This window comes from Phymastichus coffea, unplaced genomic scaffold (genome assembly GCF_024137745.1).
Source record: "Phymastichus coffea isolate CEN01 unplaced genomic scaffold, Cenicafe_Pcof_1.1 PCOF00006, whole genome shotgun sequence".
Taxonomy (NCBI): domain Eukaryota; kingdom Metazoa; phylum Arthropoda; class Insecta; order Hymenoptera; family Eulophidae; genus Phymastichus; species Phymastichus coffea.
Genome location: NW_026706817.1, coordinates 7326416 through 7352399, shown reverse-complemented (window position 1 = coordinate 7352399; position 25984 = coordinate 7326416). Strand labels below are relative to the sequence as shown.

Sequence of the window (25984 nt, the reverse complement as noted above, 5' to 3'; positions counted from 1 at the left end):
GATTTAAAAATACAATACTATTTAAATTGTCTCCCGCTACAACTTAATATTTCAATAAATGATTCGAAAAATCTAATACTTGTAAATGTGCATCATTGCATTAATCTTCATGTACGAGGGTCACATGAGTGTGTATATGTTTGATTGGAGTGAAGCCAGCAGTAACTTTGATCAGTATTACGATTGAGTCACTGGTATCAAATGTGAATTTTGTTTGTGTCACTTTTTTCCATGTTTCAAAGTTGTCGAAAAACAAACAAAATTAGCATATTGAAATATAAAGTCTCGGAAGTACCGGTGTTATGTCTTGGGCGTTAACTATCCGTCAAAACTAATATTTAAGACATACCAATATGAAATATAGTGGGCAAGACTCACTTATGTTTTTCATACATATTTTATATATGGTGTAGAAGTATGAACAAAAAAAAGCAGAAAAATGAATGAATAAGTGTTATAATACCTGGAATCTTATCGTAAAGATATTTCGTAGATCAGGTTTACAAAACGCAGAAACATGACCAGCTGATTATTTTCTAACCAAGTAGTTTATTTAAAATTTAACAAAGTATGTTAGACATGTTACAGCTGTATTAACAAATACACCGCATTCATGTATAGGTGTGGAACGGAGGTCTGAGATGCAGGTTTTAACTTGAACTGCCCGCCACGGCGCTTGAGAGGTTTTTATAGCTGCCAAAATTCGTTAATTTTTTTATATTTGCAGTTTTAAGTAGGTCTTGCTTGCTACATAGCAATTTGCAGAGTAAGATATTTGCTTGCCGATTATCTGTTTGTGGCGAGAGTTCATGTGAGTGCAATAATTTTTTGCCGACGTATACAGAATTTGAATTTCTTTAGAAGCTTTAGTTTCAGAACTTTATAATGAAAGTTAAGAGATGTAAGACGTAATACCGGCACGCAACCTTAAGCAGAGCTTCGCAATGAGAGAGCAACAAGCGGTTGTTAATGGCCAACTTTCGAGCGGCCGAACCACCCGATACAAACTCTATTTGTTTGTATTTTATAAACAAATAAAGTAGAATTGATAAATATGAAATTTTATTTCTTTTTCAATTAGCCATTGATGATTCGTAATCAAAGATAGAAATTTTAGCTGTTACTTGTAGTGGGAAATTTCAAGGGTCTAGGCCGGACTTTCGCCAAAAGGCCTGATTAGACCGTTTCCGCGACTAGTGATAAGGGCTCCAGACCGCCGTTCCTTGGTTACGGCAATCGTCGAAGACGAATTCGAAAATTGGCGCGTATGTCTATCTGCCCACTGTGTGAGTACGTAGATTGGGCAAGTTGTTGTTCTCACACCGATAACTTTTCTCCCAGGCCTCTCCAACAACCAATAGTTAATGTTCTCTGTTTTCGGCTCGTCCTGGGAATGCCGGCAGCTCAGGAAGCAACTCCTCGTCTCTGGTCGAAAGTATGTTACCTAACGTTCGGAACTAGTAAGGATAAATTCTCGCTACAGACCGTCCACGGCTAAAAATAAAATCAGCATGCCGGGAAGGAAAAGTTAACGAGGCATAAATAACAGATCGGTTACACTTTACTTTCCTTTATTCACTAGCTAAGGACCGCATGGAAGCTTTCTGTTGCGCGCCTTTAGCTCAAGTATACTCGCCGGTGCATCAAATTCTTAGCATATGAACAGGGCTTCGCCATTAATGTAACTACCGACTCGATTCCCTCTGATTAATTCCACTCGCCTACCCCCTGATTAACTCCGCTTCCATTATTCCAAATATAGTCCACTCACTTACTTCGTAAATACCCTCTGATTAACTTCACTAAACTTTTTACCCCGATTTCCATTACCCTAAAATTTTGTACTCTGCAAGGTGATTATTATAAAATCAGTTCGTCTAATGAATTTTTGTATATACCATAATTATTAAATTTCATCAGGAATAATAGTAATATTGTTTAAATATAATTTAAAAAAAAAAATCCACTATAGCTCTTTCAAACTTCAAAAATTCGCGTGATTTTGAGTTAAGAAAATTAGGATCTAGGGGATCGGGATTATACAGGGTGAGGAAAAAGTATAGAAACCCCGAAAAATTTGGAAAACCGCATAAGGTTAATCATGAAACAAAGGTCATACCCTATGTAACTTTCAACGAGGAACCCAACGGTGACCTCTGATTTAACCTTGAACCTCATTTTCAAGGTTATTTCAAGGTCAACCTCATTTTTCCATATGGGAACCCCTATTTTTTACACTGGAATCAAAAAGAACGATAAATTTTACGGGTGGAAATGATTCATGTCCGAAGATATCGTACCTACTAATTCTCCTTTTAGCGCTATCCAGAAACAATGACGTGGACGTAAAAGGAATCTGTTCCCTTCGGGGTAGTTTTTTATAGTGAGTTCCCCTTACCTCTCACTTCAGGGTGCTTTTTAATAGTGAGTTCCCCTTGCCTCTCACTTCGGGGTGCTTTTTAATAGTGAGTTCCCCTTGCCTCTCACTTCAGGGTGCTTTTTAATAGTGAGTTCCCCTTGCCTCTCACGTAAATGAATTTACAACAGATGTTCAAATCGTTCTCCATTCGCTTCTTGACAGTAACCAATCCTATTGTAGAATGATTGAGTTGCATTTTGGATCATCTGTCGTGGAATGGCATTAATTTCTTGAACTATTCTACGTCTTAATTCTTCAAGATTTTGTGGATTACTTCTGTATACCCGATCATTTAAATACTTCCAAAAAAGTATGGACTATCCTATAATCTGGAGATCTTGGAGCCCACTCTACTGTACCTTTTCTACCTATCCAACTATCAAAAATATTTCATTGAGGTATTGTCTGACATTTACACCGTAATGAACTGGAGCACCATCTTGCTGAAACCATGTTTTGTCAAAATCATCACCTCTTAAGGCCTAAATAGCTGGAACAATTTCATTTCGCAAAAGTTGTTCATAACTTACAGCGTTCAAATTTCCTTCGATAAAAAAGGACCCTATTATTGTATCGCCTACTATTTCCACCCTCACGTTTAATTTTTTAGGATAGTTAGCGTGACTTTCTCTCATCCAATGAGGATTTGTGTTGAACCAATATCTAAAGTTATAACGATTGACTTCGTCATTTAATTGAAATGTCGCTTCGCTTGAAAAAACAATATTTTGTAAAAATATTTGATTTTCAGTAATCATTTGCATCTTTGTCTCACCAAATCTACTCGACGATCAGGATACTGATTCAATACCTTCACAAGTTTCATTTTATAAGGATGAAACTTATTTACCTTTAAAATTTTAAGAACAGATTTTTGATCGATCTCCTGTTGTAAAGCTACTGATCGAGATGATTCATTTGAATTTTCCACATAAGAGAGTAAAACATCTAAAGATTTTTCTTCATTTGTTGCTGTTCGTGGTCTTCCAGTAACAGAACGATTTTTAATAGACCCCGTTTCTTGAAAACATCTTAAGGTTTCTAAAACTGTGGATTTAGACAAAGGAGTTTTGCCATCGCCGTTTCGAAACGTTCTATTAAAGAGATTAACAACATTAGTATACAACCTTTGCTGATCACCCCAACCCCTCATCATTAGAAGAGATATTCGTTCTCTTTCGGACAAACGAAACAGTTTTTTTTTATTGGTTTTTTTTTTCTAGAGCCTATTTACTATGAAAACAACAAAATATGGTTTCAACTTCCAATTAGTAGAAGTCAAGATCAAATAAGATTTTAAAATCTAAATGATAACAATTTTTTAATTATTATTTGTAAAAGCACTTCTATTTTATTTTTAAATTTTTACTTCTTTCAAATACCTTCAAAATAATTTTGTATTTCTAATAAACAATTAGCTTTACAGCCCATGAAAGAGGAGAAAACGTAACTTTTGACGAAAAAAAAACGTGACTCTGCAGTTTTTGACAATTTTAATGATATTTTATGCTCAAAGTAGTGACTTTCTATTTTCTAAAATGAAAGATGAAGACTGTGAAAAAAATGAGATCCAGATGAACTGTGCAGTGTGAAAAAAGAGTTGTCTTCTTTTTTCAAAATTCTAAAAAAATACGAGAAAGACGACTTTCTAATTGCTTTTTATGCATTTTCTAGCAAAAATCATCCCTGTTTTTGTATTTAAAAAAAAATATTGTTTTCTCAGACGAAGCTACATGTCAATGAAATGGCGAAGTCAATCGCCATAACCTTAGATATTGGTACAAGAAAATCCTCATTGGATGAGAGAAAGTCACACTCAATATCCTGAAAAATTAAACGTGTGGGCATAAATGGTAGGCGGTACAATAATAGGTCCCTTTTTTATCACAGGAAATTTGAACGCTATAACTTTTGTGAAATCAGATTGCTTCAGCTATCCAGGCGTTAAGATGTGATGATTTCAAAAATACATGGTTTGAAGGAGGATTAGGGGTCACGCTATCTTTGAATCGTTCCCACCCGTAAAATTTATCGCTCTTTTTGATTCCAGTATAAAAAATAGTAGTTGCTGTATGAAAAAATTAGGTTGACCTTGAAATAACCTTGAAAATGAGGTTCAAGGTTAAATCAGAGGTCACCGTTGGGTTCCTCGTTGAAAGTTACATAGGGTATGACCTTTGTTTCATGACTAACCTCATGCGGTTTTCCGAATTTTCCGGGGTTTCTATACTTTTTCCTGACCCTGTATATATATGTGTTGAAGTATTTGATTTCTTACTGTATTATATATCTATATATATTATATATATATTATAATCCTGTTTTCTACTATAGATATGTTGATGATGAACAAATTGACAGAATCTTGAATTATAACTCAGAACATACAATACATCAAAATGTTAATATTGTTTTAAATTTAGTTGACGGGGTGTTTTTACTTGCTGACAAAAAATTTCGTTCGCGCAATTTAAAAATAGCTCCTAATATCCTGAAAAAGAATAATTATCCATCTGGATTTTTCAAAAAATACATACACAAACGGATTAATAAAAATAAAAAAGGGAAGAATAATTCTAAAAAGTTAATAAATCAAAAACTACCTACAATTGCTATTCCAACTAATTGCAACATCTTTAAAAAATGTTCTTCCGTGTTAAAAAAAACATGACATTACTCCAATTCCTTTATTACAAAAACCATTACAAGAGTTCATTCGTCTAGGAAAAGACAAATCTGATTTATTAGACAACACTGGTATTGTCTACAGTTTTAACTGCAAAAAATGTTCAGCGGTCTACATAGGTGAAAGTAAGCTATCCTTAAAAATTAGATTAAATGAACACAAAAAAAAACATTGACCCAGATACAGTAGTAGCTATACATAGAAGAACTCTCACACATGAATGTGACTGGGACAAAGCTAATATATTAGATTATGAAAAGAATTATAAGAAATGCAGAATATCCGAAATGGTGCACATTGGCTTACATAAAAACACTTTAAATAGAAAAGTTGATATACTCGTACATTATCTTAGTCATATTTATAAGCCTTTATTAAGATCGATGAGGAAGGGATGATAGATAAAGAATATGTGTGTGTGTGTGTGTGTGTGTGTGTGTGTGTGTGTGTGTGTGTGTGTGTGTGTGTGTTGTAATACTTGATTTCTTACTGTATTGTAACGTGACTGGCTACGAGCTGTTCGTTTAAGCCTATAATAATTTGACTACGAGAGAAATCAAGTACACACATATACATATAATTTGCCTTTAAAATTACATTTGCAACTTTATTGTCAATAATTGGTTTTCTGTTAATAAAACCTGAAGAGGTCAGCAAATGTGCTGAAGAAACGTTGCTGAATATAGTTAAAATTAAGTGAATTTCCATATCTCACTATTTCTCCTTTTTCCATTATTACAAAATTTATCATTGAAATTAACATCTTTGATTAAGATCTAAAATAAGATACCTTGAATGCCAGGCCTTATTGTTAAGTAAATTGATCTTATGTAAACACAAACTCACTGTTTATAATAATAGCCTTATGCTTATATTATCGTATACCAAATGAGCCATATGGCTTCTAAAGACATGGATGCTATTAAAGATAGTAGAAAACTTGTTTACTAGCAATGCCTTTAAGAACGGGGACCATTACGGGAATGCGGTTGGATATACAGAAAGACTTTATTTTGTAAGAACAATTTTCATGAGATCTGCCCCTTTCTTTTCTGTTAAGAAATATCATATTTTTATTTTATTTGTCTTATACGATAATAGAATTCCCCAAAGTACCCGTGCAAATCTTTTACTTATCCATCGTTATCATAACGTCAAAAACGTGTATGAATATATCTACTACAACAGACAAAGGTTTGGGGATAAGTTAATAATCTATTAGTATTTCTATCATGTTTAAACATAGTGAAACTTTTTTATACAATTTTATTTTAAGATTTTAGAAATATTAAATTTACGATATCTAGATACAATATCGATGTTCCTATTTCAATTTATAAACTGAATTTGAAAAATATACAACGAAATCTACAATACTTTTATTTACATTTTACAATAATACACTGCGAGAGTCATTCAATCAAATTCAAGCGCAAAATTTTCATTGATGAGGTTTTACCCTACTAAACGTTTAAAATATTCGAGTATTTGATAACCATTGTAACGAAACTGAATTTAAAATATATCTGGCATACAGATAGCAGATCTTTGAAAATTACAGTGAAATAATAATGAAAGAGATTACGTTGTCACCCACTCAGTTATAATTCATCTACATAAAATATCACTCCAAGCCAGCAAGTAAAAGCATTTCGCCGAAGCGGATACATAAAAAAAAGTGTACTGACCATCAAGTGATTGATTGGAATCGTAATGACATGCAATAAAAACGGTATAAGTAAGTATGATTATGTCGATAGGCAGCTAGGCGATAATTGAGATAATTCTGCGAGGGCAGTGAAATCGAAAAAATCACTTAAATTTATGAAGAAATCACAGAATTCCACACAAAAAACTGGCATCGTGTGTTCTGACTGAATAACAGTGAGAAAATAAGAGACCCATTTAGGGTAATGCTCCAAATATTAACTCCATAAAGATACGTAACAGAAAATTACACCTTTCTTTAACAGCATCTTTATGATAATTTAGGGTTACTGGGGTTACTGAAACTAAATTGTTCAAGTTGTAGATGAAAACGTCATTAAAATATGAAGCTACATTTTATTCAGACAAAATGGAAATATAAATGGAATTGGAGTTATCCTGTATATGCGTAGTGTATTGTATGTACGGGTCAAAAAAATACATCTGGTATACAGACATCGGTATGCATGAATATCTTTTTTGTGGTGTAGTGTAAGGTCACTACCTCTCCATACTGGCCGTAATAATTTATAGAGTCCCAAAGGTACCTATACAGAGAACTTAGCATAATTATAGATATGAATATCTGAATTTTATGTTACATTACTTTTAGATAATTTAAAGTTCTCGGACTTAATTTTTTCGAAATATTCAAAGAAATACAACTTTGATAAATAAAAGTTTTCAAAATTCTACATACTAAGTCAATTGCTGCGACTTCTCCACAAACATGTACTTCATCAGCAGGAACGCCTAGAAGAGCTCTAGTCCAAGCCCAACCCCTTTGCAAATCTTTCATTAATTGAATTTCATCTATAACAGCTACTTCACCTGAAAGAATTATTTCTGTAGCATATTAAACTAGGAATGTATATATATATGTATTACCAGTAAAGTACGAGGCGCTCGAATTTCACAAAACAGTTCTACAAAATGCGAAATAACTGAACGTCTTACAGTTAGAAAAAATGAATAATTCATCACTGAATCTAAGTATTGCCTTTGACCATTATTCATTCGGCGTTCTGTCGAACTGCTTTAGGAAATTCCACTTCAATGGGATTAACTGGTAACATGTACGTACATGGATTGTCAAGCGCCATCATTTCAACCGTGCATGCTATATGTTGTGATGGATTATTTTCATCTGTTGAATATTTTCGTTCTTCTCCTGTTATCAAATCACAAGGTGTTCCCTGATATGCAAATGAATTAAAATTTGGCCATTTTTTAAACATAAAATTATACATGAACTCACTTGTAAATTACATTTATTGAAGACTTCAGTTGCTAATAATCGCAATGGTCCACAATAGATCCCACTTTTTGCTGTCATAAAACGTTCAAGAGCATGGTATGTTTTCCCGCTATTTGTTGGCCCAGCGTGGAAAATAATTTTTCTGGTTATACTTCGAGCTACCGGATACCTAAAAAATAATTAAAAAATAAAATTTTACATAATGCAATAATAGCTTTATTTTTATTATTATTATAATTATTATTATTATTTTTCCTTCTATCCATCTACACTTTGTCGAAGGCTGCTGGCTTTACCATCTCAGCAACTAGTTGGGTGAAGCGCTTACGGGAATAGTGTTCATGTCTCGCGCCACTTAGTGGTAATGAATGTGAAAATCGAATATATGGCGTGTGTGTGTGAGTATATGTGTAGTTCAGTTATAAATGAATCGGTGGTTTACTTAATTGGTAACCCTGAGGATTCCGTACGTGCACGAAGCGAAAATATGCTGCACGGACCTGAAAGGGCGACTGAGTAAGGAACCTGTATGCTAACTGTAGTCGATATCGTGGACACCGTAAAGAGGTCTTGATCGGTTTTACAGAGACACAGGGAGGCATGTATTCTTGGTAACCCTTAAACCAGCGATCTCCTCGGATGCGCGATTACACGCGGAGTGCAGGCCGAGATGATTAGCCGTAAATCGGGTTACCTAGACAGAGTGAATATATAGTGTGTATGAGCGGGCCCTATAAACGGGTATCTCCCGGATGCATGAATTAAATATGTGCTTGGTTTTGATGCACGAGGGGTCAAGATGCACTTTCCTCAACTAATAGCAAACCGTCGTATTGGACGTGCGGTACGGCTCATGAAATATCAAAAGAAAATCTTGGATGCCGAGACAATCAGAGGTTATGGGCCGAGGTGACCTAAACCATCTTTGACTTCCACTGATATTAAGACGGGTGGCTGTTTTCCTAGTCCGAGCAAATTGTTGATACAAACGCTGAGGCAATCACTCTGTCTGCTTCTTTAGCTATACCAGATATAATTGACGATATTCTGTATTCAAAATGTAATAGTAGCGTTCGTTTTATAAAGGTGAAACTACGAAATAGGAAGAACAAAACACCTCAAGCTCCTTAGTTTGCTAATCAAACGTCGACTTCTTCTTCAGAACCACCTTGACAGCAACAAAACAGTTCACGTTACAATCCGATAAAGCAAAAGATTATTGAAGAAGAAATAATTAAGTTACCTTTGAAAAGAGTGATCTCTATGCATAAGTTTTGTTGTCTATCTGGAGCAAAGAAGGGATTTATTGCTGCTCCTTTTAAAATATGACAACAAGCTTTTGTTAAAAAACAAATATATATTCGACAAGGTAATTCATGCTACCATAAGCATTTGATAAAGAAGCAATTTTTCAATAATGAATTAGAGAGTTTGAAAATAATTTCTCATTCAAGTTATGTTACAGCTAATGATATCACGAAATTACTTAATGCTTGAAGTGTAACTCTAGATCGAGAAATGCATGATAGAATTGGTGATTTTTCTATTTCGAAAGAGAGGATTTATGCATTTAGTGGAATACGTTAGGAGGAGATAATTCAATTACGGGAAATGATGGTTTTTTTTTGAGAAATATAAATAAAAGAATAGTAATCTTAGCTCTTGTTGCTTTTTTGTTCCGATTACGAACAAGGAATTTAAATGAAGTTATCTATTCCATCCTCGGTCTTCAACATCATCCACAAATGTCAGAGTTTTTCATATGTATTTTGCATTCTTTTGAAAAGGATGTTTTGCTTACACGTTTTGGCTTGGAAACTGTCAATCGAGAAGAATTTATTAGAGATCATTTCACTATTTTACTCAAAAAACTTCATAACATAAATAGCAATAATCTCGCGCTAGTTACTGATGGCATTTATCTAAAGCACCAGAAAATTGTAAACAACGAATACCAAAGAAGATTGTTTCCAAGGCATGAAAAAGTTTCTCTGTGTAAGTCGTTTAGAATATGTACTATGGATAGTTATATAGTTGACTGATTCGACCATTTTATGCTAAAGAGAACGATGCAAAAATTTTGGAAACAATCCTAAAGGAGTGTGAGAGCGATTTAAAGAAGGCTTTCACGATATAAAATCGCAATTAGAAGAAGATGGTTATCATGTTCTTATGCTGGCTTTGAATAATGAAAATGAAAAACAATTGTCAGCAAAAGAAGCAAACGAATCTCCAACGATGCTTCGATAGCTTGTAAAAGCAGTACATGGCTTCGTAGCTCAAAAGTATAAGTTTTTTCATCAAGAACTGAACAACCGCTACCTATCTGAAGCTGGTCTGTACTGTGAATAGTTTACTTTTTAATAAATCAGTTTGTTAACCGACTCGTCTCAAGGGTATCTACTTATAAATAAATTAATACTAAGTCAGATCCTTGCAAAACATTTGTAAGAAAATACTTCAGGTAAAGAAATATTTAATGGAAAATACAGTAAAAGAAAAAGTTTATTACAGAAATTGACTTCTTCTGACGTACTTGATTTTCCTGAAATCACAGAAGAAGATCTCATAAGATTTTTTACAGGAACTTATCAGCTTCAACAAGCAATTTCCTATTTGGCAGATATGATGGATGACAAGGATGTAATCAATTTAAGTTACCTTAAGACATCAGTTGATATACTTAAAATACAAGTAAGATCTACGCACAAAGAGAGTACAACATACAATATTTATGTACACTATAAATGAAATACAATTGGCTGTGCTGGTATTTCACGTCATTATTAAGACTATACTAACGGTAAAATAACAATTGGTTGCTCTTCTTACGTGACAGCTGTTATTTACCTATTATCGTACGCTAGATACCAATCCGAAATTGTGAGACCTGCTCAACATCTTACAAAAATTTATGAACGAAACCATGTGGTTCCAGTTATCGAAGAGGATAGTGATGATAAGTCTAATGAAAACTACCCATGTCCAATTCCTTGAACGAATACTTCGCAATAAGTTTGTACAATGCTCATCGTTTACATGAACTCCACTTATGGACTTATTGTAAAAGTGAACAGCTTCCAGAATCGATATATAGAATTTTTTCTTTTTTTAATGGAACTGTATCTCTTTGCTAATGATAATGGAGTGACCCCTATCACTGTAAATAATATTGACATCGGCTTCAAATCCATTACAGTGATGTAATTAATTCCAGAATTGCGCTCATGCTTTACTATAAATTTTTCATGTGGAGACTTTTTATCGAAGTTGTCTCTAGTAGTTTTGACTTCAATTTTAACTGATATAAATGCGTACCAAGATTTAAATTTGTAAAATAATATTCGAAATAAAGATGATAAAGAGAAACTTTTGCATCAAATGTCAATTTGAAAAAGGCTGTCAATAAATTTAAAATCATGCGAGATCCTAATACAAGGGTGGTCCGATAAGTACTTAGACTCACCACCCGATGGCGCCACTCTCGCAAAAGAAATATTCTATCACGTAGTACAACCTTCTCGATGGTTACTGTCAAGATTTCAGCCGGATCGGAGTTGTAGTTTATTTTTGAGAGCGTGTAAAAGCAAGTGTGTCCGTTGATTTTTGAAAAATTGAAAAAGAGCAGTATCGGTCGGTTATTCGATTCTTGTTTTTGGAAGGGAAATCGTGCAGCGAAATCAAAAAGCGCTTGGAGGCTGTGTACGGTGACTCTTTTGCTTCGATGGTGACCGTCAAAAATTGGTTTAACGAGTTTCAACGTGGTCGCACGTCGATTTTTGAAGAGCCACGTCCAGGTGCTCCGAAAACGGCAACCACAGAGGATAACCTGACAAAAATTCACGATCTCTTATTAGCAGATCAACGATTCAAGGTGCGCGAGATAGCTGAGGTCGTAGGCATCTCAACAGACCGCGTGGTTCATGTCCTGTATGAAATTTTGGGCATGAGAAAGCTATCGGCGCCATGGTTGCCGCGTTTGCTCACTCCGGACAATAAGCGCAACCGTGAGACAACTTCAGAGCAATGTCTGACGCTGTTTAAGCGCAATCCGAAGGAGTTTCTGCGTCGTTTTGTGACAGTCAACGAAACATGGATCCACTGGTATACACCAGAGACCAAGAAACAGTCAAAACAGTGGACTTTACCCGGCGAAAGTGCTCCGAAGAAGGCGAAGACTGCCCCATCGGCCGGAAAGGTGATGGCTACCGTTTTCTGAGATTCACAACGTGTGATCTATATCGACTACCTGGAGAGGGGCAAAACGGTCACAGGGCTGTACTATTCCGAATTATTGAGCCGAATCGACGTCGAATTGCAGAAAAAACGGCCCCATTTGGCGAAGAAAAAAGTGCTCTTCCACCATGACAACGCACCGGCTCACACCTCCGCCGTCGCCATGACCAAATTGATCGAATTAGGCTACGAACTGCTGCCCCATCCACCGTATTCTCCAGATTTAGCCCCGTGCGACTTCTTTTTGTTTCTGAACTTGAAAAAGTCACTCGCCGGGCAGAAATTTTAGTCGAATGAGAAGGTAATCGCTGCCACGGAAGCCTACTTTTCAGACCTCGAGGAAACGTATTTTACAGACGGGTTAAAGAAGTTGGAGCATCGCTGGCCAAGTGTATCGAACTAAAAGGAGACTATGTTGAAAAATAAAACGCCACTTTTCCACAATTTTCGTTTTCCTTTTGTAGGCTAAGTACTTATCGGACCACCCTCGTATATCCGGAAGTTGTTAAATGATGAATTTTGAATAAGTGTAATAGTGATTCTACAATCTCCAAAAGAAAGCTTGTCCGGCGATCTGACAATATTGCTCTAGCGGCATCGAATTGGCATATTAAGTATCTGGCTAATGCGTCAGCGATAGTGGTTGCTCTAAGATCCTTTATTGGTACTACAATTAAGTATTTGGTCAGATTGCATTGCATGGTCAGCAGGTGAGAATTTCCACTAGGAGTGGTTCGTAATTTTCCTACGGTGTCTATCGATACCTTGTCGAACGCCTCGATTGGTGTATCCGTAATCAGCATCGGTTCCCTAGTCTTGTGACGATCAATTTTCTTCTCAAGACAACTCGGACATTTCCGTACGTAATTTAATATGTCCTTTCGTAGTTCTGGCCAATAATATCTTGCTCGAATTTTTTGGTGTGTCTGATTAATACCGTTATGGCTACCCACTAGGCTGTCATGTAGTGTTTTAATTATTTCCGTCCGCTGGTTTGCCGGTGGGAGAACCATGTTCCCATAACAAACAATTACTTTTATAGGACTCTTCTCAAAAATTCTTATTAATATTTCTATTAGTAATCCAGGTCCAAGGTCATCGGTATAGTACCCTCGTCTAGCAATCCGGAAACTTACTATATTTCTTTTAATCAGTATCTTCTTTAAATTTGTAAGTCCGACTTTTATAGCCTCTATAGTAATGAAGTCATTATATCTGTCTTTTATGACTACAGAGAAAATATTATGGTTTTTATATTTGGTCGTTAGTATTTGTCCGACCTTAGGTTTCAAAGATTTTATATTGCGTAGGTCTATAGCCCTAATTTCACTTAATAATTTCGAGATAGCAGTTTGGTCATTACAGTCTCGTGATATAAAATGTACGATGTTATCTAGTCGATAGGTTAAACATTATTGGCTCGTGCTTACATTATTTTGTAAGATATATTTTGCAAGTCCTATTGAAGAATTTACGCTCCCGGTTTGACTGCTTGAGCTTAGGTTCTTATAGTCTTCTGGTCTTCGATATTGGTTAATTGGTCATGTCGGCGGTAACAAGAAGAATAATTCATCATCTACGGGTGTTTTTGAATAGTGTAATTCTACAGGGCTCTTGTTTCTAGGATCTGACTATTCGGGTATACCCTCAAGCCTTTCGAATCTTACCATAAGTCGAGGTCCTTTAACCATAGGAGTACTTCTGGCTCCCGGTATTCCTGTCTTAATAGTCGGGGTTACTGATAACTCTCGATATCGTGGCTGCCTTAAGGTTTCTTCAGCTTCCTTAATTCTTTTGGGACTTTCTTCCTTAGTCCTATCCGAGAGACGTTGATTTTCATCTTCATCCGGGCGATCTGTGTCCGAGCCACTGTCGTGTTCTAGGTGAGTTTCCATTAATTTTTTGCGAATCTTCCACTAACTTCGTTATTCTATTCACCATTACCTCATCAGAATCATTTATTTCATCATATGAGCCAGCTCCATAGTGTCTTTTGTAGTTCTTGGGGGGGGGGGGTCGCCTCCATCTGAGAAATGAGAAGGCATTTCTATGGTTCGGTTGTCTCGCGCAAGGCCCATGTCGTCCCAATAGTACGATTCATTATCTAAACTTTTATGTCTTCTCAAACTGGCTTCGAATTTTTCTGCTGATTTCCGCACTTCGTTTGCCAATAAACTAGTTCTCTGTGCCGGGGCTCGTTCTTCGCATCTTTTAGTAGAACTTTCATTTTCTGCTAATTCATCGTCTTCTCCAGGGTTTCTGCTGGTTTGAGGTCCACTAACTTCTAGCTCTACTCGTTCAATAAATTCCGATTTATCACTCTGAACTTCATCGCTTGAGTTGTCCCCTTCCGTTTCGGTTTCCTTTCTCAGCCCACTATGTCGCGGATCTTCTATCGGGGGTCTGTCATCCTTACTGTTTTGGACATTTTTCGGATCTTTATCCTCTATCCTAGTTGAGGATAACAAAGGTTCCCGAGAGGAGCTTGCCTGTTTCAATCCGATCTCGCTATCAGAATCCGAAACACTGGCGCTAATGTTTTCCCTTTCCAATCGATCTAAAATATCCTGTACCCGTTTGTTTCGTCCACACGGCAGATATTGTCCAAAAGACGAATCTTTAACGAACTCATTGCTATCGACCTCCTTCACGGCAACTTCGATGGCAGATTCATCAGTCGACGTTACTCCTTCCCGCTCTGTAACTTTAGGCGGGGTTTCCTTGTCCGATTCACCAGTTTTCAATCCGGAATCATCTATTTCCGCATCCGATGTAGTTTTTCGTAACGCCTTTAGCCTCTTGGGTAAGGGTTTATCCTTGTCTAATTTAGTCCCTTTTTCAACTCCCAATTTGAGTTTAGAAGTGCCGGGTCTGGGCTCATTCGGTAATCGGAGAGTTTTTTCTGTGGTTTTCACAGGCTTCTTGCTTCGGGTTCTTTCAGCAATGGTACTATGATCTAAATTTGGTTTTTCCTTATTCGTCTTGGCCCCAACAGGTCTTCCTCTTGTCCTTGGCTCATTTGAAATCGTATGAGCCCTCTTACTTTTTCTTTTCCTCCGGTCTTACGTTTTAGCATCATTACCTGAATCTTCGGAATATTTTCATTCAGCTCTTTCTCTTTCCGAGCCTTCTCGTCCAAATACTCCTGTAAGTTAATCGGATTCCTTGAAAGTGCATCTGCATTGCAGTTTAATTTTCCAGGTTTATACTTGAATGTGTATTGGTAATCTGTGAATTTAAACATCCACCTCATTAGCCTTTGTCCTGGGTCCTTGCGATTATGCATAAAGTTTAAAGGTTCATGATCAGCAATCAGGGTATATTTCTTGCATAAGAGATAAGGTCTAAACTGATTCATCGCGTATAAAACTGCAACACACTCCTTTTCCGTGGTAGTATAGTTTCTTTCAACAACATTGAAAGATACGCTACAGGCCTTTCATGACCATCCACTTCTTGTGATAAAACCGCTCCTATTGCATAATCCGAAGCATCCGTGGTTAAGGTAAAAGTCTTCTCAAAATCAGGAAAGGCTAGGATAGAAGCCTCACAAAGCATCTGCTTCAGCTATTCGAAAGCCTCTTCCTGTGGCGGTCCCCAGTTATATGCTTGGTCTATTTTCGTTAAATCACTGAGGCTTGGCTATCTTCTAGTAGTCCTGGATAAAGCGACGGTAATATCCGGAGAGTCCAAGAAAAGATCTGACACTTTTCACTCCATTGGGTGTTGGAAATTTCTTTACGGCTTCAATCAATTTAGGGTCCGGCTCAATTCCTTGCGCACTAACAATGTGTCCCAAGAATTTTACTTCTCGACATAGGAAATTTACCTTGTCCGGTTGTAAGACTAATCCTCCGTCGGTAAGTCTTTCAAACAATTTCCCTACTTTAACTTCATATTCGTCTAAATTCTTAGCGCAAACTATCACGTCATCCAAATACACTAACATTTCTACGTTCAACAGTCCTCGCAGCAACGCATTCATCATTCGGTGAAAGGTCGCTGGCGCGTTCATTAGTCCTTCTAGCATTCTGGTATAATGAAAATGTCCATCAAAAGTTGAAAATGCCGTCTTCTCCCTGTCCTTAACTCTTAAGGGAATTTGTTGAAATCCACTGATTAAGTCAGACGTCGAGAAATACATCGAACTTCCCAACTGATCTAGAATATCAGCAATATTAGGTAAAGGGTAGGCGTTACCAATAGTCCTATTATTTAATTATCTAAAGTCGATAACCATTCTCCACTTTGGTGTGCCATCACTCGCTGGGCTTTTAGGGACAATCCAGAGCGGCGAGTTATAAGGTGAGTTAGATTCTTCGATTATTCCTTCCCTTAAACGTTTTTTAATTTGCTCCGATATAAATTCTCGGTGCACAGGAGGATGCCTATGGGATTCTGGACGGATTTTAATGGTTAATATTGCCGTACCTATGGTCGGAACCGTGTGTGCCGTAATACTGCTCAAGATAGTGACCTCCCTCGGATCAAACCTCGTAGTCCAATTTAATGCACTAAACTTATTTAAGTTCATGGCTGATCCATTATCAACCATGAACACGGTCCACTTTTTACAGGTCTCTAGTATGCGAAACCTTACTCTTGTTGACACATAGATCTGATTATTTCCTGTGCCAAGTCCCCAATTTGAGGCAACTGCGATGACTGGTTCATTAACGATTGCGGATTCCTTAGTATCGTCATCACTTTTGTGGGAGGTACTCCCGGTTTTTCGGATGTTGATTCTTCCTGGATGTCGGTCAACATCGTCTTCACATTCCGTTGTTGATGTTGAATTTTGTCTTGGTTCTGGCGGCACGTCTGACAGGGGCCCGTTCCATTCGCTGCTGGGCGAGCCCCATCCGAGTTTAAATTATTTGCATTATTCTGTTGCTGGTACTTTGAATTAGGTCTAAGCTCACCTCTTTGCTACTGGTCATAGGCTATTGTTCCATAACATTTTCCAGAAGGATGGTGATGCGAGTCTGTGTCCGGGTTATATAACCGTCCTGCATGCGGTCCATTATCTTGATAATTTTTGTAACGAGGCTTCCAGTTCCTATTTTGGTACGGTCTCTGCCCTTGAAATCGATTCTGTTGCTGTTCTTGGTTATTCTGGTTATTCATATGCGACTGCTGTCCGTTATTTCTTTGTACGAACAATTGTTGAATTTCTGCGGGTAATTCCTCCCACTCGTCTTCAAATTGTTCCTCTTAATCATTTTGTTGGTCTTGTACGAAGTTAACATTGAAGCTGCGCAATAAATTTTTCCATTTGTTAGGGTTCGACTCCCCATGCCTTACCCTTGACTTATTTCATGTTTCTATACGCAATGCTTCTCTATAAGCATCCTCCAAGGTTTTAGGCTGTTTAATATCCACTAAGTCCCCAATTTCTTTTAGCAATCCATCTATGAAGGTTTAATAGTCGAGTTGCGCATTGGAATCATTATCGTCTCGGTGTACTCTTCTCCGAACTCTTCTATCAGCGCATTCTGTGCACAGTTCAACAAAATGTTTATCCTGTCGTGAAAGTCTCCAACAGTGTCCCCTTGCTTCATACGCAGACTATGGATTTTGGAATCGTAGTATGCGAAGTCTTTGCAAGGTGCGAACCGTTCCTTTAAGATTCTGATTAAGTCATCAACTGCCTTAATGAATTTTTCATAAATGCAGTCACGTGCGGGTCCTCATAGTTTAGCAATTATTAACCGGACAAAATTTTGTTCCTGTGAATCTGTTATCAATGCTCTTCCATTGCGAATATCCTGGATGAAGTTTTTAAGCGGCACATTTTTTCCATCGAACTCCGTAATTCCTTGTACTATATTCTGTAGGGTAAAACTGGCCAACATATTAGTCAATAACTGTAAAGTAGCCAACTCCATTTCGTTACGGTCCTATGTACGTTGCTTTCTTTTTCATATAAGGTCGCACTAAATTTTCACCGCAGCAGTTTATGGATTATATGTGGCCCAAGATCTTATTTTTTTTTTAATATCGTAGAAAAGAAAAAAAATAAAATAAAATAATAATAAAAAAAAAAATTAATAAAGGCGACAATACAATAAAATTTTCTGTTGTCAATAAAAAAAATAATAATAATAATTCCTAACAAGGTAATAATTAGTTTATTAAATTATTCGAATAATAATTGATCAACTAATTATTCACGATCAATTTACTAATCAATAATTTAATTAAATTATTCAAATAATAATTATTAACAAAATACTAATTATTAATAGTTAATATATATACCTATAATAAAAAGGGTAAAATGGTTAAGAGAAATTTAATAGCAGGATGGTACGGTATAATGTCAAGTATCAATCCCCTATTAGAACAGAATAATAAAAAAAATAAATTCGTCTATTTCACAGAAGGGAAATATTTCGCAAACGCGCACATCAAATTTCGAACGATCGTTCATGAAATAATATTCCAAAGAAATTTTGCTAAGCCGCGTTTAAAATTTCACATTGCCAATACTAGTCGGTCAACTAAGCACACAATGTGGAAGCGGAAGAAGCACACACCCGATCTTAGAATCAAAAACTCTAAATACGCTCATGCGACCAAAAACGAAACTGCGCTGAATTCCTGAGCGTCCGATCGTGTCAAAAACAATTTTCCACGTCTCCGGCGTGGCTTTTAGCCTGCTGGTGAAACGAGCGTCTTATTCACCCGTATCGCATTTCATCAGCACAGGAAAGAGATTATATTTTTCCGATCGCGATTATAATTAAATATAACTTAAATATTATACAAAATTAAAGGGAAACTATATGAAATAAAAAAAAATAAAATATTAATAATAATGATAATGACGGCGGATTAATTAATATGTATCAATATTAATTAATACGCGTCAACATATACTAAGACTATGTAACAATATATATATTTTACACACTAGTCAACACGTATAGTGTATTAATACCAACTGAATGAATACACGTGTATAAACTTATTCAATAAATTATTAAAATTTTATCAACGCGAGAGAAAAGCGAAAAGATAAAGCCTGAGTAACCACGCTCTGCTACCAGTTGATGGGTAACTACTCGCGCGAGGCGAGTTTGTCTCGTGCGAAGGCCTTTCAACAGCCGAGCGGCCTTTGACTCGGGCGGCAATCAGGCTCTCGGGCACCCCGTCCCGTTCGCGTGTCAATGGAATATTCGATCAGACATATACGAGGTGTGTTCAAAAAGTAAGGTGACTTTTCAATTTTCACGGGCAACGTACTTTCGATTATCGATTTTTTTGGTTTGTTATGTTGGTACACTCTTCCCGAACATCTGTACCAAGTTTCAAGTGTATAGCATTTTTTATTTGGTTGTGAGAGGCGTAAAGGTTATAAGTGTTTTGCATGCTCGGCGATTTCTTGCTATCGAAAAATATGGATCAGAGGATTTGCATCAAATTTTGTGTAAAAAATAAAATAAAGTGCTCCGAAACACTTGAAATGTTGACGGTGGCATACGGTGAAACTGTTCTAAGTAAAAAAAATGTTTACAAGTGGTAGTAACTCTTCCAAGATGGCCGGGAAGATGCCAATGACGAGGCTCGCTCTGGACGCACAAGCACGTCAACAACTGATGAAAACGTTCAAGCAGTGAAGAAAATTGTTCTGGAAAATCGTCGAATCACTATCAGAGAAGTTGCTGAGAATGTTGGTATATCGCTTGGCTCGTGCCATGAAATTTTTTCTAACGTTTTGGGCATGAGACGTGTGTCAGCGAAGTTTGTTCCGAAATTGCTAAATTTTGACCAAAAGAACCGTTGCATGAGCATTGCTCAAGAACTGTTGAATGACGTCAACGACGACCCAGATTTACTCAAATGGGTCATAACTGGTGACGAATCATGGGTATATGGTTATGATATCGAAACCAAAGTCCAATCGTCCCAATGGAAGAGCCCAGATGAGCCAAGACCGAAAAAAGCACGCCAAGTTCAATCAAATGTCAAAGTTTTGCTCACTGTTTTCTTCGATTACCATGGCGTGGTGCATCAGGAGTTCTTACCATGTGGACGTACGGTCAATAAACAGTATTATCTTGAAGTTATGCGCCGTTTGCGAGAAGCAATACGAAGAAAACGCCCAGAATTATGGAAAAACAATTCATGGCTTTTGCATCACGATAATGCCCCTGCTCACTCATCTTTGCTTGTGAGATATTTTTTAGCCAAAAACAACACCACAATTATGCCTCAGCCACCATATTCACAGGATTTGGCCCCATGTGACTTTTTCTTGTTCCCAAAACTAAAGAGACCTAATAAAGGACGGAAATTTGCAACGATTGAAGAGATAAAGACTGCATCGCTGGAAGAGCTCAAGGCTATACCGAAAAGTGCTTATGAGAAGTGCTTTGAGGATTGGAAAAACCGTTGGCATAAGTATATTGTATCTGTGGGGGATTACTTTGAAGGGAACAACATAAATATTGATAAATAAATAAATATTTTTTCTTAAAAATACAAAGTCACCTTACTTTTTGAACACACCTCGTATATTTATCCGTAATCAGTTATATATAGAATAAACAATGGGGTAGCATATAGATACCCTCGAGTGCGTTTAATAATACTTATAAAATTTATTGTTTAAAGCTCGAGTACATAAATAAATGATAGAGCTAGAATAGAAAAAGAAATAAATAAATATAGGCGCGTGTCTTTCGCCTCGCGTTGTCTATAATTTATAAACAATATGGTACTCACTTATTTTTTTAAATAGTGTTACTAACAATCGGTCCTTTATATATTAATATTATTTCCTATTTATTGGTCCTCTCTCCTTTCTGTTTTCAAGCGGATCGTATGGTCCGTTATATGTATGTATATTATTTTTATGTGTCCAGTGGATTAAGATATTTTGTTCGGTCCTAATAACGTGAACAAATTTCCGGAATAACGGTTGTGTTTCCTAGGGGTTTTTATTAACACCAGAACTCTGCTGGCGTGATCTGAATTGAAGCTTTCAATTAAACTTTCAATTAACTAAAATAATGGTGCCGAATAACACGGACAAATCAAACTCAATTTATCTTTTAGTCGGCGAGATAAACTCTATAATGCGGCCTAGTTGCTCTGGCGCTCAGTTCTGACTGACTAATCCCACTGCCGTTGTTTTCACCGGTTTATTATATATTCTTTGTCCCTCGCATTCCGTCTCTCTTTCTCTCTCGCACATATACTTTAAACGTTTACACTTCTCGAATCGGCTCGTATTACTTAGCTAAGCACGCTGACTGCAGCATGCTGCGACAGCATGCTGCAGCAGCGTGAATCAGCCTCTGCCGCTCATTCCCACCGAGCCGCGCACACGAATACTGCTAGCTATAGTGTTTTATTGCTATGTCCGAACGGAATTCTCGTGAGCGAAATCTTAATCGTAAAATATAATTATAACATAATGGAACATCACGTAACAGCTTTATAGTATCATATCAAGTTTAGAAAAAAAAAATAAAAATTGAATTGAAAAATTAAAAAACTAAAATTTCAAATGTGATTTATTATACTTTTTGTCTTCGTCAAATATCGTCTAAATTCATAGATTCTTTTCTCCAAATACGTGTAATAATTTGGCGAATACGTTAAACCAATACAAAAATCATTGTGGAATAATATTAATTATTTGTTTAATTCTTAGTAAACCTTTGCAAGTCACATGCTTTTAGTACACTCAACGACGAAATGGATGCAAGGAAGTTGAAGAGACTGGTATAATTTTCAGCAAGATATTTGTTTATTAACAATCAAGGAAGATTTTTGCTAAGTATTAGATCGATTCAATAAATAACACAGGTTTACAAAAGAAAAAGATGTCTGGATCTTGGGTCAGACCACATTTTTCTTATGTATTTTTCACGCTGAATTCAAAGAAATTTTTATTTTTGCTGTATCACGTCAGGATTTTTGCCAAAATTAAAAGATATATCGAAAAAATCTATTATTTTTTAAGAAAAACGACAAACCTAGGACAATATTTAAAAGAAAATCAAACAAGTATGTAATACCACTCAATACATCCAAAATGTTAAAGCACTAACTTTTTATTCAGCTTCAACGCTGGCCCTTAACCCTATTACCTCATAACACTACCCCTAAAAAACCACAAGCACGCTCACCCACGTAATCCATGAAAGCGTGAATTAAATCGCTAATTTTTTAGGCATCAATCTGATATAATAAAGTGAAAAGGTTAAACTATCGACTTTTTGGTTAAGCAGATGTATCTCATCATTCACCCCTAATCCTATGAACTACCTCTAACAAACCAGAAACCAGCTCACCCACATAACCCACGGAGCAGCAAGTTTAATCGCATAAACAATCTAGTTCAATACAGTTAGATAGTGATTGTTGAATCATTTACCCTCTATTCAACCAAATCTATAAATTAAAACCCATCCCTAGCTTTTCATAACCCTAACAACAGCCACAACAGCATTTTTAACAAATCAGGAGTTAGCTCGTTCACATAACTCAGAAAAGTATGTTTTTTATCGCCAATTTTTTATGAAAAAATCTAGTTTAATATAGTAGATGGTGAAAAAATTTATCCTCTTTTTTACCAAGTTCATCTCAACATCTACCTGTATACCTTGAACCCCCTAACACTACCCCTAATGGACGACAAGTAGACTAACCCACATAATCCAGAAAACAGTGAATTTTATCGCTAGTTTCTTAGCCAAGAATCAAGTATAATACAGTTGAGAATGTTAAACTATCGTTTTTCTGATTAACCAAATGCACCTTACTATCTACTCCTAACCGCTAAAACCTGACAAATCACAAGCAGGCTTACTTATTTACCTCAGAGTGTAGCAAGTTAAATCGACAGTTTTCTATGAAATAATCAAGTTTAACTTAGGTAGATTGTTGAACCATCCACCTTTTAATTAACTAAATCTACCTCAATACCTTTTTCTAACCTTTCAACCCCCTAACACTACTCCAAACAAACTACAGGCTGGCTCACCCATATTAACAAGGTAAAAACGTATTTAATCGACAATGAGTTCAATACTATCCGTAGGATTTCGTGTGATAATCTGATTTTCGTTTGTTACGAGTAGCTTACCATCTTATTCTATTTTTAAGCTTACGAAATATCTTGTCATTTGATTTCTTTAATAAAAATATATCTAGTATTTTATAGAATATATCTCTAAACTTTTAAAAAAATTTAAATGCGAAGCCTTTAAACTCTCATTCCCACAATTTCAGGCTCACAAAACTCCAAATTAATAAAATTGAAGTTATTTAAACTTCATGCTCACAAATTCTAAGCTTACAATTTCAAAATCCACCACATTTAAGTCCATAAATCTAAAACAGCTTAACATCAGGACCCCCAACTTAATGTAAATAAATTTTAAGACAACAAATTATAATCTTCAAATATACTTTTCTAAAGCCCAAATTTTCAAAACCATAACCCACAAATCCCATCTTTATCTAACAAAAACCAAAAAATTTCAAGCCCACCAACTCTAAATCTACAAACCTAAACTCTGTAAACATACTTGCAAACATGCGTAATTAATGCAAAATTCTGTATCGAGTATGGTCTGATAGTGATTGTAGTTTTAACTTTCTTTATTTATGATCGTTTTGTAAATTCATTTTTTCGTTGTTAACGTTTTGGGCTAAAAATTGAAAAAATGAATCAGTGTAGTAACGATCCTAATCATTTCTTTATTATGTATGGTGAATACCTTACAAGTAAAGAACGAACAAAATTCACGGATTTATTGCAATCTTGGTATATTGAATGTTACGAAAAATCTTCAAATGAAATTAAGAAGCCATGAATTCCACAGACCATCTGTGTAAAGTGCATCCATAGACAAAGAGGGTGAAAGAAAGGTGACGATAGCACAAGACACTTTTTATCTCCTATGATATGGAGAAAACCTCAAAATCATAGGAATGATTGTTACTTTTTTGGGTGTAATACTATGGGTTATAACATTAAAAATAAACATAGCATTATATATCAAAAAGTATCTCTAGTCAATTTTCCAATCATAAATGAAAAAACTAGTATCATAAGGAGAAAGTCTAATGAACAACTTAAAACTAATGTTGCGATTATAGATGAAGAGATTACAGATTCTAATAATACTGAATCTGAGCATGAAGATTCTGATTGTCATAACAATTCTTTTTTCAAAGAGAAGACTCCAATCTTATTTAACCAATTAACATTAAACGATCTTGTACAAGATTTAGATCTTTCTAAACAAAGTGCAGAACTACTTGCTTCTAGGCTCCAAGAAAACAACTTGTTTAATAAAGGAACTAAAGTTACTCATTACCGCAACAGAGATGAGCCTTTCAGAAAATATTTTGCCTGACCTCTCGCGGTTCGCATAAGCGTCATCACGGAGGGCAAGGCAGAACTGTTCCTGCTGCGCGATCAAGCACATGTGTTGCTACTACTACCGCCATTGTGTAGAGAAGTTAGTTTTTCTCGTTGAACTCCATGCGACTGGGTAGTCAGTGAAGGCGCCACTTACGTGCGTACATTCTAGTGTTGTTGCCTCTGTGTGTGCGGGAAGATACTGTGCCTTCTGATTTCTTTGCAAAGAGAACTGTGAGAGTGAGCGAAGCGTTACGGTCATCATGACGTCAATGGTGTTTGCAACATACAGCACATACTGTGTTGGTCAAAGCCGCGGCACGCATCGTCTATAGAGTATATCTTTTCTTCGGCAGCGCTTTAGCGAGCATCAGGGATCATAGTACGAATTTGTAAGTACCGGCAATACTCTCTCTCTTTCTCTCTTTTCGCTTGCCGCTTTTATTTATGCTAAGCGTCTTCCTATATGTACTTCTTTTTCCCTCTGTATGCTGCATATTTCTTTTACGTTTATTATAGAGAATTCTTTTTTAGCTGATTCTTGTTATTTGAACCATTCCCTTTTCCGCTTCCCTATCGCTCGCTGCGACTGCGTACCTCGCTTTTCTCGCGATGTTCAGCCGAAGTGGACCACATGACGTTTTCCACGGACTTAGGAGCTGGACAGACTCTTCGACGACATAGCTACGCTGTCAAACCGAGTTCCCGATTCACGTGGAGATCAATGTCAAGAACCCGTGGATACCAAAACTTTTCTCTCTCTTGGCGTGTCGTTCTCGCAAATCACTTAACCTTTTCTTTTCTATTGGCGGCGGTGAAGACGTGCATCGCATACATCACCCTGTTATAGAAATTTGGCGCCCAACGAGTTTAAGCGGATAAAATCTAAGCTAATATATTAGGGAGATTAATTCACATCTCAAGCAAGATAGTGAATAAAGCAAGAAGGTATTCACGAAACGAAAATTCAAATGTGGCCAGCCGCATAAGCGTAGACTGGATACAATAACAGAGCAAAGGATCGAATTACAACTAGAAGAACAACATAACACCGACATCAAAGCATATAGCTGAATGTCAACTACAGCACATAGGTATATAGACTTTGCAGCGGTAGGAATTTACAAACAAAATTGGTGAACGAAGCGTGAACGAAATAGCTAATAAGTAACCTTGCAAAAGTTAAACTTGCGATATTGCGAATAAATTTAAAACTTTTTCTGTGTATTTATCGAACCAGAACAATAGTAAATATGCGCATCCGACTATCATATATACGAGGTCTGTCCGAAA

At 36.3% G+C, this 25984-nt stretch overlaps 1 protein-coding gene across 3 annotated transcripts in view; it reads right to left on the bottom strand.

Moving 5' to 3' along the window:
• LOC131668362 (ATP-dependent RNA helicase SUV3 homolog, mitochondrial) overlaps positions 1-25984 on the bottom strand; it is a 114121-nt gene that overhangs the window by 73197 nt on the left and 14940 nt on the right. For all 3 annotated transcript variants that reach the window (XR_009302261.1, XM_058942466.1, XM_058942478.1), the window contains 3 exons: positions 8071-8239; positions 7897-8008; positions 7513-7643 (listed from right to left, as the gene is read on the bottom strand). Coding sequence is in view for 2 of the 3 variants with exons in the window: in XM_058942466.1 (XP_058798449.1) it covers positions 7513-7643; positions 7897-8008; positions 8071-8239 (412 nt within the window). In the remaining variant the exon portion in view is untranslated. The remainder of the gene's footprint in view (positions 1-7512; positions 7644-7896; positions 8009-8070; positions 8240-25984) is intronic.